This window comes from Pleurodeles waltl, chromosome 12 (assembly GCF_031143425.1).
Source record: "Pleurodeles waltl isolate 20211129_DDA chromosome 12, aPleWal1.hap1.20221129, whole genome shotgun sequence".
Lineage (NCBI taxonomy): Eukaryota > Metazoa > Chordata > Amphibia > Caudata > Salamandridae > Pleurodeles > Pleurodeles waltl.
Window position 1 is genome coordinate 625,232,484 of NC_090451.1, and position 15,442 is coordinate 625,247,925.

Genomic DNA, 15,442 nt, shown 5'->3' on the forward strand with positions numbered 1-15,442 from the left:
GTCACCCTAGGGGTGTGTCCAGCCTGAAAATGCAACACACCTCTTGCATTGTTAATTTTCCCACCTGTCCAGGTGCCAGATGGGCCCTGGGGTGGGGGGGTAGGGGTGGCATCCTTCTTTGAAGAGGGCCAGTTCTGCATAGCAAATGTGGTGGGCTTCTTTGAAGCCTCCTGCCTTGGAATGCAGATTTGTGGATCATATAGTTGGGAGGAGTGCGTTAATTCTTTGTTTGGGGTTTAAGTTTGTGCTATCTCTGTAACCCGAGGGATGGCTTAGAGGCTCAAGTTTAAAAGATCTCTGCAGCCTGTTGAATTGCTACCTAGGCCTGTAAACAGTGTTCATTTTGAGCTGGTGTTTTCAAGCGGTCAGCACTTAATTGACAACACCGGCGCTTATGACACAACACCACAAGGTGGTGCTGTTTGTTTAATTTTGAGTTGAGAACACCTTTTTTGATAATTCAGAAATATTCCAATAATAAATCATGCCTCCCAAGCCATCATTATACTTAGGTTGAACTGGAATAGTCCTAATTGGCACACTTCCAAGGATAGTTGTTTGATGGTTAATAGATGTTGCTTGTGTGATGGTACTGGCATTGGCAGCGCTGGCAAGAGCACTGGGTGGTGCAGACTAAATTAGCCCCCTGAGAAGGGCTGGAGCTTACTTTTTATTTTATTTTTTCACAAATCCAGCACTGATGTAAAATATATGTAACCTTGCAGACAGTTTTCCGGTGTGAAGCCTGAACCGGCATTAAGATCTGTGTAACTAGAAGCATTGTTTTTCTTTCAAAAGCCAGAATGTGCATAATTTGTGTTCTTTAAACACAACTCAGTTTTCTAAATTCACAATCTGTGGCATCCATCCTTAGCCCAACTAGCTGCCATACCATAACATGTGGAATATATGGATGTTTAAGAAATGCTCACAGTTAACATAAAATATTCCCTGAAATACTCCAACATGTATCTTAAATGACATTAACAAAAATAATCCTTAACACCTTTCTTGTTTAAATTCACTGATTTTGAAGTCTTTCTCCTACGATGAATGAACTATAAAAGTATTTCTTGGTAGTTGATGACTTTTGCAAATTATAGACTTCCTTGCTTAACCAGGAAACTGTATGAGAAATGATATCTTGGAAATGAGTAATTGGTACCACTTATTTAGTGTGCATTGTTTACATAAAGGTCCACAAAACGTTTTTGCCCAGGGCTCTAATAATCCTTACAATGACACAGTCTGTGCACTGGCCTAAGAGGATGTTAATGAGCTGAAAGTGGATGATAAATTCTGTGTTGTTCTGAACCTAGACACCCAAAAACGTTCACCCAAAAATTTCCATGCACTCCCCCAGAATTCTTAAGATGTCCATGAGAACACCCTTTTCACAAGGCTAGAAAAGGGTTCGGAGATCTTACCTGAATAATGCATATAGTTGCTGGTTAAAAAGTTTTAGTTTTCTAAAATGTGTTGCTGAAACTATTATTTTGTTATTCAAAGGCTCAGGAAGAAGCAAGGCGTAACCGTCTCATGAGAGATATGGCTCAGCTCCGACTGCAGGTAGGAGTCAGGACTTTTGTAGTGTGAAGTGTAATCTTAACTGCTGCATGTTGATGCTTAGCGTAAAAGAATTGTGCATAAGCTGGATGGCAAGTATCCAGGGTGATACAGCTAACAATCTGGTGTGGGTGACTTTGCTTAAAACCAAAGTTTAGCTATCCAAACAATTTAAAGTGAAAAGTTGTTGTTGCACCAGGAAGGAACACAGGTACTTGGGCTACCCCTAAGCTTTTGGGACACATTAGTTGTTTATGGTGCCAGTACAGACATGAAACAGGACTATGAAAGGTTTGGAGTTAGTTGAGTGAAGAAAAGTATGAAGTAAACCTGAAGAAAAGTATGAAGTAAACCTGAGGAGTTTTGTAAAATTGGTATGGTTTTATACATGTATCACTGAACAATGTTTGATGGGAATATTCTTATGTAGGTGCGGAATTGATTATTCTTTTGAATGGTGCTGTAAAAGCCCTGACAATATATTAAAAATTGGCAACACGTCCAAGCTCATGAATCCTTGATATTCTAATGCAATTTCAAACTTAAAAACAGATTTAAAACCGCCAGCACGTACACCAAGAGATAGTGAATCTCAACCTTAAATGTATCTCCTGAAACAAATACAAGCACCACCAAGCAGACATCCACTAACACTGTAAAACGCACACTACACACATGCAGATGTGTTGCTTCCATCCAAGCCTTAATATGTGACATCTGTGCCTAAAATAAATAGCACTTCTATGTATAACCGAAATGTGGTTGAAAGAAATTGCTTAACTTACAGTTTAGTATATATGGAGTTTCCAGCATTAGGCTGGGCTGAGGTAGACATATGAGGAAGAATTGCTCACAACCTCCAGACTTTCTTTTATTGTCATTCAACTGACTCTCCGAGTATGCCTGTAGATGGGGAAAAGAATCAAGATGGAATTCACTGTCTACACAACCTTGCAGCGTGTCATTTCTGCTCTATTCATTGTGCAGTGCAGGCACAGTGACGCAGTTGATTCTTTTGGCTTATTAGAGAAAGATCTGTGAATGCTGCTTCCTCGAAGACTGTATTTTGACTGAAAACCTATAGTTTGAGACATGTGGTTGGAGATGTGTGTGTTCTGCATACTTCTGCAGTCGAGTTTTGAACCCGGATGTGTGCAAGTTGTTTTTCTTAGTGGAAGTTTTTCAAGACACAAGGCATTGTGAATCCTCCTGTTGGTAATGCACATGGGCATCAAATCCATTGTTAAATTGTTTTCTTTCTGCTGTCGGGTTTGGCTGTTTCCTCCTGTGCTCCTGATCGATATCTTTGCAATGCTCTTTTTGGCCATCATGGTTCCTCTCCCAGTATTTATGTTTACTTTAACTGAACTACTGTCTCGGGTTGACACCTGGCTTCTTCCCCCACAACGGCTCTCCGGTCATCCTCTGCCCCTCAGGGGGTCTCTCCCTTAATGGCCTCCGAGTCCCATCTCCTCCATTCTCAACAATGCCTTAAATTATGGAACGGATGCCCTTCAGATACTGTCCTCGCTGCCACACAAAATATCCCCCAACCGTTCTCCACCAAGTCTGTAATCTCTTCCTCTCGGTCAAGCACGGCCAGACCACTTGTGACGCCTGTTGCTCCTTCCGCTTGAAAGAGTCTATAACCATCAGGCCCCGTTGCCTTTAGATGTCACGTAGGATCGGAGATGACAGCCCAGATCCTCCCCCCCCCGGCCTGGGTGCCAAACAGCATGCACTGCCATCAAAATTAGCACAGTCCCGAAGACTTCAGCTCCTGTTCCAAAAACTTTGGCACCAACAACTGTCGAACCAATCCTCTATAAACTCCAGGACAAGCTCAATGCTTGGCAATGGCACATTGCCGGATGCTCACCTGCCAGCGGTGACTGGTTCACAGGCCTCCAAATGCAAGCTGAGCTTTGAGAAAGCTCTTGCAGTGCCCATTCAAATGAAACTTCGAAAGAAATGTGACAAGGCCGCCAGCCCTCTTCCAGACATTGACTTAACACCATCCTCATCTCCACTGAGACCATAGCATTCCCCGTCCCCACCTGATTCTCCACCTGACCCCCCTTCATGCATAACTAGGGAACAACACACCCCATATGGCAATGCCTGGGACTCCTATAACATGGACCTTTCTGTGGACACAGATCTGACCTGTACCCAGCCTGACTCTCGCCCCCTTAAGAGATTAGCTGGTACCTAGAGTAGCCTTGTACCGCATGTCGACCCCATAGAAGAGGATTTCCCTTTAAAATCCTCTCCACCACCCACTGTCCCTTCCGAAATCTGCCCATGGTTAAGAGCACCCTTCGGCCACCCCCTGGTATCTTTCAGGACCCAGTCTGAGCCAGGGTTATCACTGCCCAGATGGATAAAGAAAAAGGCATACCCAGCAGACGCCCATCTATATTAGGGTCCATCTTTTCTCCATTTCTCCCGACTCCTAGTGGTAAACACCACCCTCAACTGGACAAACTCTAAGGACACTGGTAATGCCTCCCACACAGGATAAGGAGAGCTAACGAATCAATACCGCAGGCAAGAATTGCAGCGCAGTCATCGTCAACTTGATTGCTTCTCCAAAGGCACGTTTGCATCTGTATCTCCAGGTTAAAGCTGGATGTCTAGCAACACCTACTCAGCATGCCGTTTGACGGCCAACACCTCTTCGGCCTGCAGGTTGACCAAATACTGGAAAAAATATAGAGTCAACAAAGGCTATGGGCTCCCTGCAAACGCCCACCTCTTGCTGGTCCTTTTTCCGCACACCCTGTAATGGAGGCTGAAAGATCACCTCCCCAATGCCTCCGTGGCTTTTCAGCAGCAACAGGCCTAACATCCCTTCCCGAGAAGACACTATAGTGGGTCCTCAGGAAGTAACAAGCTAATACAGACTCCCACTGCACGCTGCGTGACGAGGTGTTCTAAAAAGTGAAGACATGACATACACTTGTGTGCCATGCCTAACACTGCCTGTAGTATTTGTAAGTCACTCCTACAGAAGGCCTTAAAGCCTTAAGGCAGGGTGCATTCTATTTCAGGTGAGGACATCTCTAAATGAGCAGATATGCCCCTGCTAGGTCTTTGTTGATTCTTCGACATAGTAAGTGAACACAGAAGCCATTTTAAGAACATGTGCTGGACACTGGTCAATACAAGTTCCCCCCAGCTACATGATGGCTTCACTCAGACTACATACATCAAGAGGGCACCTTAGAGGTGCCCCATGAAAACCACACAACCAACCATCCGCTGGTGTGTGTGTATGACTGGTTTTCACCAGTCTGCCACCAACAGACAGTTTTCTGACCACAAAAGGTGGAACGGACGCTCTCAAATCTGTAACATCTGGTGTGCAACCTCTGCCTCTCCCCTGACCATCAAGAAGCCACCTGCGATGCCTGAAATCCTTCAGTTAGAAAAAGCCCCTTTGGGACCAAAGAGCTTGTCAACTAGAGATGGCTCACAAGACTCCAGAAGACACTCCAGACATCTTCAGAGAGGAGCACTCCCAGGAGGAGCCAGAACAGGAGGAGGCCTTCCCCGCGTTCCGTTGGAAATCCAAAGCCACGAGGTGACATCGGTGCAACTCGTGAATACCGTCGCCCCTTCTGTCCCCTCTAAGACTGCCAAAAAGCCCCTTACTGAGGTTGCCAGGGCCAGTTCCATAAAACAGGCTCACATGCCCCGACCTCCGACTCGGCAATGAAAATTGCCAAAACATATTCTTCGGCATCAGCCTCAACATCTTCGGTCTGAGATGTTGTTGACGTTTCCATCCAAACTTCGACACCAAGCGAAATAAGCTCCATCTTCTCCTCTGCTTTAGTACAAGGACACCCACCAAAAATCTGTCGAGAACCAGGGATTCAATGTCTTTGGAGCCGAAAGACTCTAGTCAAGCTTCGGCCACACTACCTCCTGTTGAACCCATTTTGGAGACCATGAATGCTAGTCAGCGCTGTCTCCACATCCAGGAGGGTACAGGGAGCATCATTGCTCCCTCCCCCCTTCACCTTGAAGAGAAAACTATACTTTCAGGAGTCTCTGGATACTTCACCACCTCCAAAGTAGGCTAAGGACAAGGCTACCACCATTATTCACAAGGCTTTTCCTCTTCCTCCTAAACACCACCTCCACACTCTGTTTTTCCTCCACCCATTCCGTCCTCATTCACCTGTCTCTCCTACTGCAGGTGATGTAACACCGTAGGGTTCCCTCTTATTCACAGGGGAAAGTTTGAGTGAGACACAGCAGCACCCAGATCCATGGGACACACATGACCCTGATCTCATGGTTTCCACAGATCTGGATTTATACCCCGCACAACCCTCACTGCCAGAGGAGGCCACATCCTACCAGTAGGTAATAGCTTGAGCAGCTGTTTTTAACAATGTTGAGCTGCACAAGGGCCCCATTGAGCAAGACTTTCTTGTTGATACCCTAACATCCACACAGAGGGATATCCACTTCTTCCCCATGCTTGCTGGCATGCTTCGTCATGCAGACAAACTTTTTAAGGAACCAGTCCGCTCTTGGGTTATCACCACTAGAGTAGACAAAACAGCTGCTCCCTCGGATCCACCTAACATAAGATCACAGTTCCCGCCAGATTCCATTTTGGCTACCACTACACCCAAATGGGCCAGTAGTCAGGACCCAGGGGACGCTACTCCCCAACACAAGGAGAGCAAAAAGATTGACGTTGCAGGTAAGAGTGGCTACGCAAGCAGCCAGTCTTTGGTGCATTGCCAACTCACAGGCTATACTTGCAAGATATGATCGGGCTCACTAGGATGCAATGGAGGAGCTCCTCCAGTATCTCCTTGATGCAGACTGAAAAAGGGGACAACAAATTGTCACAGAAGGGCAGGCAATCAGTAATAACTCCATCAGATGTGCCATAGATGCTGCTGACACGGCTGCACACCGTATCAACACCAACATCCTAGTAAGGAGACCTGCGTGGCTTTGATGCCCAGATTTTAAACCAGAGGTACAACAAGCGGTACTCAATATGCCCTTCGACAAGCAGCATCTTTTCAGCCCTCAAGTGGACGCCACCCTTGAGAAGCTGAAAAAAGACGCGGACACCGCGAGAGCAATGGGTGCTTTACAGTTCACCTTCCAAAGAGGTACTTTTCGTCCCCCCACATTCATAGGTGGTTGCAAACTGCCAAACACAAGGCCTCTGCCTCTCAGGCCAGATTCCAGCTCATACTCAAGAGGCTTCTATAAAGGAGCCTATAGAGGTAATAACACCCGAGGTAGAGGCAAGAGTGCAACCTCTTGCACCTCTACATCTAAACAGTGACTACGTCTTCCCACTCCCCAGCCCACGCCTGTCTGGGGACAACTTCAAAATTACCTTACACAATGGGTCAACATCACTTTGGACCAATGGGTCCTTTCCATTATCCAACATAGTGTAGGGGGGGAAAAAACTCACTTTCTCTTTTTTGCCTGATATCTGATGCTAAATTGACTGTGTGCTGGGATCCTGCTAACCAGCCCCTTTCCCTAAAGTGTATCATTGCTTCCACAATTGGCACACAGCTAAGTCCCTTGTAAAAAGTACCATGGGGCCTGTGGCCTGGGAGGGTCTCTAAGGGCTCCAGCATGTTTTGTGCCAGCCTAAGGGACCCCTTACCCAACACATGCACACTGTCATTGCATATCGCATGTGTTGGTGGGGAGAAAAAGTTAGTCGACGTGGCATCCCTCTCAGGGTGCCATGCCCACAAACCATTGCCTGTGGCATAGGTAAAACACTCCTCTAGCAGGCCTTAGTACAGCCCTAGGGCTGGGTGCACAATACCACAGATGAGGGCATAGCTGCACGAGCAATATGCCCCCACAGTGTCTGAGTCCATCATTAGACATTGTACATGCCATGCGGCCATATTGAGTACATGGGCTGGGAGTTTGTCATTATGAACTCCACAGCTTCATGACGGCTTTACTGAAGACTGGAAAGTTTGGTATTGAACTTCTCAGCTCAATAAATCTACACTGATGCAAGAGTTTGGATTTATTGAAAAATGCACACAGAGGGAATCCTAGAGATTTCCCCTGTATATCACCCAACCCTCTGGTGTAAGACTTACTGGTCTGTGCCAGCCTGCCGCTAACAGACACGTGTCTGACCCAATGTGGTGAGAGCCTTTGTGCTCTGTAGGGTCAGGGACAAAGCCTGCCCTAGGTGGAGGTGCTTCACAACTCCCCCCTGCAGGAACTACAACACTTGGCAGTGAGCCTCAAAGGCTCCCAGAGATGCCCGCCCCCGGACCAAGCCCCACTTGTGGCGGCAGGCCCGGCAGGAAAATTAGTGCCCATCCCATCTAGGACCACCCCTAGGGTGCCCAGAGCTGAGGTGATCCCCCTCCCGGCAGTATCCTCCATCTTGTTTTGGAGGATGCTAGCCAATAGGTTTAGGAATGTGTCCCCCCTACCCCAGAGTAGTGGGCATGGGAAGGGTGTAGTTACCCTCAGGGTCAGTAGTGATTGGCTACTGCCCTCTGACCCCTGTAACACTCCTAAATCTAGTATTTAGGGGCACCCCTGAACCTTGCTCTTCAAATTCCTGGCGACGTGAGAAGGAGGACTGAAGAGCTGCACTAGCAGAGAATACTCCAGACGTCAACTGACTTGGCCCCAGCCTTACCGGCCTGTCTGCAGGTTCAGGTCTCCTGCTACAAGATGACGACTCATCTTGCAGGTCCAGTAAGCTCTACAAACCCCCAGAGGACTACCTGTCCACCTAATGACCAAGATCTCCCGAGCACAGCGGCCCTGTCCACAAAGAAACCTCAAAGAAGGACTCTAGAACTGCCCCAGATCCATAAGTCCTGCCTACTCTGCACCCGACGCCCAGGGCCCTGGTCGAGGTGGCTTATCGGAGCAGAGAGAGTCCCCAGGTGATTCTGACTTTAAGTCCACCCTGGGTTGACCCCTCCTGACCAACATGATGATGCCTGCTGCCTAAATCCAGAGGACACCATGACTGGACCCGGAGAAGATTTCCCAACGCCTAAAGGTACCCCTGCACCCGCAGCCCCCTGGCTTTGGGGAACCTAACGGACGGTCCATCATCTTCCAGTAGGCGCTCTACTCACCTGTCCAGCCGTTGGTTTTCTTCAGCTGACCCCCTTGACCAAACCTGTAGCATCTTTGTGCCCCCCGGGTTTCCCTCTTTGAATAGCATTGGACAGACAACGCTATGTTTGCACCCTGCACCCGGCCGCCCCTATGCTGCTGAGGGTGTATGTTTGGTGCTGAGTTGTGGCACCCGCTCTCCCCCCGCTGATCTAAACCACCCAGGTCTGTGCCCTGAAGTGGCAGGTACTTACCTGCAAGCTGTTTTCTTCTTCTAAGTGCCCCCTGTCTACATAGGATTCCATATGGCGCCCCCTCACTAACTTTGACCCTTGTATCTGGCCTGCCCAGTGTTGCTGGTGGTGCACCCTCACTGTTTCCCTAAACTTTGCTCTGTGGACACCTTAACCCCCAAAGACTGGGATCGTAAGTCAAGTACTTACTTGCAAATTGTGTTGTTAATTTTCCTCCCCTAGGGCTGTATTGCTTTCTATGAGAAATTGCACTGGGTTCACTTTAGAAACTGAAAAGTATTACTTACCTATAACCTGTTTTATCCGTGAATAGTAAACGAAGTGCATTTGATACTTGAGTGATACACTCTTGAAACTGTACTTCTCTGCAACAAAGATCCTTTTGGTTCTAGAAATAAAGCAACAAAGTATATTTTTTGATACATAAAATATTGGCCTGAAGTTAGTCATTGAGTGTGTGCCTCATTTCTTGACTGTGTGTATACAACAAATGTTTAGCACTACCCTCTGATAAGCCTAACTGCTCGACCACACTACCAAAAAGAGAGCATTAGTATCATCTACTTCTAGCCTCTGGGGATCCACTGGACTCTGTGCACACTGTATCTTATTTTGGTATAGCATATACAGAGCTAGCTTCCTGCACATGGATACCGTCTGGAGCTCATTATCTCTCCTTCAAACGTTCCCCCTCTCAATCTCTCTCAAGGACACCTTCTTCTCCTCCTCAAACAAAATGTACAACCCCTTTTTCTCAAAGGCGGCATTGAGCCAGTTCTGCTACAACCCCAAGGAACAGGAGTACACTCACTATACTTCCTCATTTCCCCCCAAAAAAACAGTTCTCAGGCCTATTCTGTTCCTAAGGCCCCTAAAAATCACTACATTCTATCAGAACACTTTCACATGGTTACTCTTCAAGACGTTACCCCCCCTTACAACAGGGCAACTTTATGAAGGCCCTAGTTCTAAAGGACGCCTACTTCCATGCCCACAACCACCCTTCACACCGCAAATATCTCAGATTCGTAATTGCAGACAGCACTACTAATTCAAGGGTCTTCCTTTTGGAGACACCACAGCTCCTAGGGTCTTCACAAAGTGCTTAGTAGTAGTAGCAGCACTTCTCAGAAGACAAAACATTACACGTATTCCCCTACCTAGACGACTGCTCTAACTTGACTGCCTGCTCTGTGCCATAGCTACCAGGTGGTCGACCTTTGGTTAATTTAGTGATGTCGCGGGTGCCCCCTGACAGAGGTTGTGATTATTCCTTGAGGAGGGTAGTCTCAAACCCCTAATAATCCATTTTGGTATACTTTAACAATTTTGGATTCTGATCTGGAGCTCACTCCCAAACTTTATTACTAGTCCGGTTTAAACCTTTTAGGAACTGTCCTAAATGGATGTCTGTGAAAGAACAGCACAAGATATTTATTTGGGCTTTAGGTTCATTGAATGACTGTCTTGCAAGGACTGTACCCAGTAGAACCCAAAAGTGATCCTGGAGTACAGAGATAAACTGTACAACACAGAGCACCTACGAGAGGCATGCCAGTTTGAGACTGCAGACCCCTGCCGACTCTTGAGTCTGTTTCTGTGAAAGAACTTCCCCTCATCCGAAATCCTTAGGTATGTTGGAGAAAAAGAACAGCAAGAAAAAGTGGGATTCCTGTCCTGCTACTCTTGACCACAGTAGTCACACTGACTTCGAAGTGCCTCTCAGTTTCCTACTGAGGAACAGATCCTAAACTTATCCCAATGCTCCCTGAGTCAGTCTGAGATGTTGCAGCAGATACATGCTTTCAAAAGAGCCATGTTGTAAATAGTTGGCACCATTGCAGCTCCCTCTATTGCCACTTTGAGCCCCCTATATTCGAGGAGGCATCTAGTCAAATTAGTCAGCGGAACAGTCATCAAAGCAGTCTGTGCCACCTAAAACCTCTGTATTGTTCGACTAGGCTCCCGGGATGACACCTAAACCGACTTGGATTCCAGCACCAAGATCCACAACGCTTTGTACTATGTTGGAGATGCTGGAGGAAGACCCAATTGTTTTGTCCGAATCCAAACCTAATCTAGCACAACCAAAACCTAGTTCACTGCAAGCCCTAATGCTACTGCATTAAAACTAAGATACAACGCTACCATTATTTGGGAATTGCCCACAAGCACTACACAAACGTTTTGGATCAGATTCTGACCACTACTAACAAGGCCTGGGCGATGACAGTGGAGATGATGAGGATGATGCATTCAACAATTCTGATGACAACCCGCTTATTGATTTACAGTAGGCCAGTGGTTTGGACACTTCCCCTGCACTGGAGTGTGTTCAAAGCTTTCGACCCTCCCTCCCACACTCCCTTGACAAACAAATAAGGATCATTTGCTGTAGTGAGCGGGCATGCAGCTGAAGTCTTAGACCTGTCAATACCATCTATAGAAGTCAAACCTAATGTGACAGAGGTTCTGCAGCCTGGTTGGGCTTTTACCAAGACTTCCACAGACACTTTAATGGACACTTGGGCACTAACTTACCCCAAATGACCCTGCCTTTCTCACTCAGTGTTTCATGCCTGAGAGCCTAGTTGTCCAGGTATCTACAAGTAGAGTGATTTCAAACTTGTTTCCTATGATGACTTCTAACAGGGAATCGAAGTGTATGGTATGATTTGGGAAAAGGATTTTTTCCAAGCCAGTCTTTCTCTTTGCTCTGTCTTGGACTATATTTGCATGCATTGTGGGACATGGTCAACAAAATCTTGCTGGTGGTGCCCAATGAATTCTGCTCCAATCTAACAATTTGTTCAGGATAGCCAAGATGTGTCAAAGTTCATTGTTTAAGGACTGGACACTACCTGTCGGTACAGTCAGGGTCAGGGCAGTCAGTACCAGCATGGTGCTTCAGCACCACCAATGGACGAGATCCACAGGTTAATCTGGTGAAGTCTGAGACTGATGGATATGTTCATCCCCCTACATTTTCGGTCTGATGCTGCTGGTTTATCAACTGAGTGCACTAGTGCCTGCCAAGAAGTACCAATGTTGTAACCCATTACAACGTGTGTTGAATTTGCTATCCCCCATTGATAAGGACTAACTTACTTATAAGTCCCTGGTATATGGTACCCAGAACATGTGTCCAGAAAACTGTTGGATATCCAAGGAACTCTACTGTGTTTTTAAAACTGCTGCACTGCTACAAAACCGGCCTCCAGCCTTCCAGGGAACTGCCCGATCCCTGGTATGGCAACTATGGCTTTGGCAGTCTCACAGGAGTTACCTGTGGTTAAAGAAGGGCCAAGTGGATTATCGGCTATCTGTGCTCCCCTTTGGCCTCACCATTGCCCCTCAGGTATTCACAAAAGTGATAGCAGTAATCGCAGCATATCTTTAGAGGTTGGGTGTACTGTTTTTCCTCTACCTCAACGAATGGCTGCTGAAGGCAGGCTTGCCGCTGGCAGTTGTAGCTTCCATCCACACAATAGTGAACCACCTATCATCTTTGGGGTTCTCGATCAACGTCAAGAAGTCATACAAGACTCCTTCCCAGAGGCCGTTGTTTATCAGAGCAATTTTGGATACAGTTACTGTGCAGTTTCAAGCCTTCCCTATACTTCAGCGAGACCTGGACATTTAGACTATGATCCTGATGTATCAACCTCAGTCCCAGACTCAGAGTTGTTTGGACTCTTCTTGTCCACCTGCATCCTGCTTGTCAAGTAAGCCAGCTGGCACACGTGGGTTCAGTAGGCTCAGCACCATGGTAATCTCTTGTATTCTGTCCAGGTTTCAGAGGAGCCTACAAAAGACCTGCAATAGTGACTGCTCAGCTGCAGTTAGACCGGCAGCAGACTGCCTTCCCTACCCTACTCAAAGCTGACTGTGGTCACTGATGCATCTGTGGGTTTGAACAGATCCCCTGGGAGAGGATTTACAGGCTATAATATTGACTTTGAAAGCAGTCCTTCTGACTATCAAATGGGGTCTGGCTTAGGGTCTCACAGACAGCATCACTGCCAGATGGTATTGCAGCAAACAGGGTGATGTGGGTTCCTAGGTCCTGTGCCAGGAGGCTCTGTGCCTCTGGAACTGGCTGAGCCATCAAGCCATTTCCATGGTCGTTAAACAGGTGGTGTGGTCTTTGAATGCCAAGACAGATGCTGCTCCGGTAACACCTAGCAAACCACAAATAGCAGTTACGCCCGGAGGTATTGCAGGGCATCTTTTTCTCAGGCTGCAATTGGTCATCAGTGCACATGTTCAAGAAACACTACTGCTTTGGTCAGGTCCATTGGAATGGGTATTTTGCTCGTTCAGTCGTGCAGGACTTTTGGCCTGATTAATTCCGCAGGTACTCTTTTGGTGTCCATTGACAAAGTAAGGAATCTATAGTTAGACCTATCTATCAGAAGAACAAATTATTTACCTTCTGTAGCCCTCTTGCTGGGTGATACTACTGTATCTAATCACAACTCACAGGCATACCACCTCCCTATTCCCTATGTGGAATGCTCTTTTTCCATACCTAAAAATGTCCCAGTCAAAAGAGATGCACACTGTCACAGCCAAGTTCAGGCACGCTGTTGCATCTGAATTTTGAGCTCCACATCTATGGATGCTGTGACAGGTCAAGAAAGAAACTTTAGTCAACATGCAGGGGTGGCACTTATTAATGGCTCCAGCATCACTTCCGAAGTGAGACAAAGCAGACGTGGAGCCTTATGAGGCCATCTGTTGGTGTGCAGGAGCAATACTGCGAACTCTCTTGATCCGCTGACACCTGGGGCAATTCAGAAGGTGAGTCTGCAATTAGAAAGGTAAGTAAGCTGTTTGTTGAGATAAGGTAGTTTACTACTGGTGTCCTGGGATTGTCGAATACCAAGGCTCCATAGCCTTGGTTCCACCGCATGCCTCTTTTTTCAATTAAATTGAAACTAATGTGACACAATAAAAAATATTTAACTCCTCTATCATTTCTTTACTTCTTAAAAGATTAGGAATATTAAGCACTTTCAGTTGGTGTTAACAGGAAAACAGTAGGCTTCAATACCTTCAGTGTCCCAAGTTATAATCAACATCATTTTTATAGCTCCCTCTCATTTACCGCTACAATTTATGCCTTATATCGAGTGCTATTTATAGTGTTCATTGTGGTCCTTTCTGGAACATATTAATTAATATTAGAAAAACCACATTTGGAGCTAGCGTAGCACACACTGGAGCCGGCACCGGGGGAGTCTTTTGACCAGCCATTCCCACTCCAGTACTCCCTGGTGCCAGCGCTGGGCGCTCTGGCCAAGCCAGGGGTTGCCAGAGGTCCACCAGGACAGCAACACCAGAAGACCCACCAGCAGGACCAGGGACGGCCCTGCCTATACCACTTAACTGGCCCTCCTTGAGAGTCCTGTCTCACTCTGCATCAGTGTGTGTGTGTGTGTGTCTGACAAGTTAAAGTGGACCGTCGGAACTGCCCTCTTCGCCTCCCTCAGAAACGATGTGTAAGCTGTTAAAAGGGACCTTTCCCAAGAAATAAAGTCAGTCTGGATGGAGGTTGTTGACCCAGGAGAAAGGGTCTCTAACCTTGAAGACCAGGGGGTAAGCAGAGGGGAGGAACTGGAGCAATTAAAGCAGGAAGTCCTCCACCTACATGATCAGCAGATAATCTCCAGGCCTGCGTGGAGGACTTTAGAACCGCTCCACAAGGAACAGCATCTGCATTCGCTGAGGCCCCAGCCGACTCCACCATCCAATTAGGCTGCACTCTGAGTTAGCCCTCTAAGGCTAGTCGTAGCACTTCCTGCAGATACCCTGACCTGCATACATGAGTTCTAAGTGAAGGAGTGGATCCTCTGAAGGGCTTGGGAAATGCATCCGCTCCGGTTCTGAGGTCAAAAACCTAGTGCTGTACTAGGACCTCTGTGTTGACCTTGCAGAAGTGCAAGGACTTGCAGCCTGTGACCTCCTTTCTCTCGGACCAGGATGTCTCATATTCGTGGGGGCACCCCTTCCACCTTATCTTCAGGTGAGATGGCAGATTACACCAAATACGCACTCTCTCAGCTGCGAGGTAACTCCTGGGACTGCCGGTGGACCAGGTTGGGTCCCCTGGGAGTGTCGGGAGGGAGCCAGACGCAATAAAATACAGTAGACTAAGACAACAACGACCCTCTGCCGTCGGAGGATTCCACCCAACTTCGAGACGATTGTGCAGGAGAGGAAGGCGGTTCTCAAATCGGTCTCCCAGGACTCTCAAGTTGCGAAACAGTTTCTATTCATTTGAAAAGGAGTGAGAGGACCCTGTCCCCCTTTCTCCTGTGATTTCTGATCCATGGCTGGAAGACACCAAACCACCAATTTGTTTGGTTTAGACGCTACTGACCCCCCTCAGAGCACCCAGCCCCCATTCCCTGGGGAAATCAGAGACAATGGTTTTGTTCAAATTATGTTATTGTGTTCAATTAGTAGGATACTCAACTTTATGCCTAGGATGTCAAGGTTACTCAATATAC

The 15,442-nt window shown here is 47.0% G+C and overlaps 1 protein-coding gene across 1 annotated transcript in view; it reads left to right on the forward strand.

The window, feature by feature from the left end:
* The window catches only part of SMG5 (SMG5 nonsense mediated mRNA decay factor), a 344,692-nt gene that overhangs the window by 206,119 nt on the left and 123,131 nt on the right, over window positions 1-15,442 (forward strand). Inside the window, exon 17 of the mRNA XM_069218000.1 lies at window positions 1,510-1,569. Within this exon, the coding sequence (XP_069074101.1) occupies window positions 1,510-1,569 (60 nt within the window). The remainder of the gene's footprint in view (window positions 1-1,509; window positions 1,570-15,442) is intronic.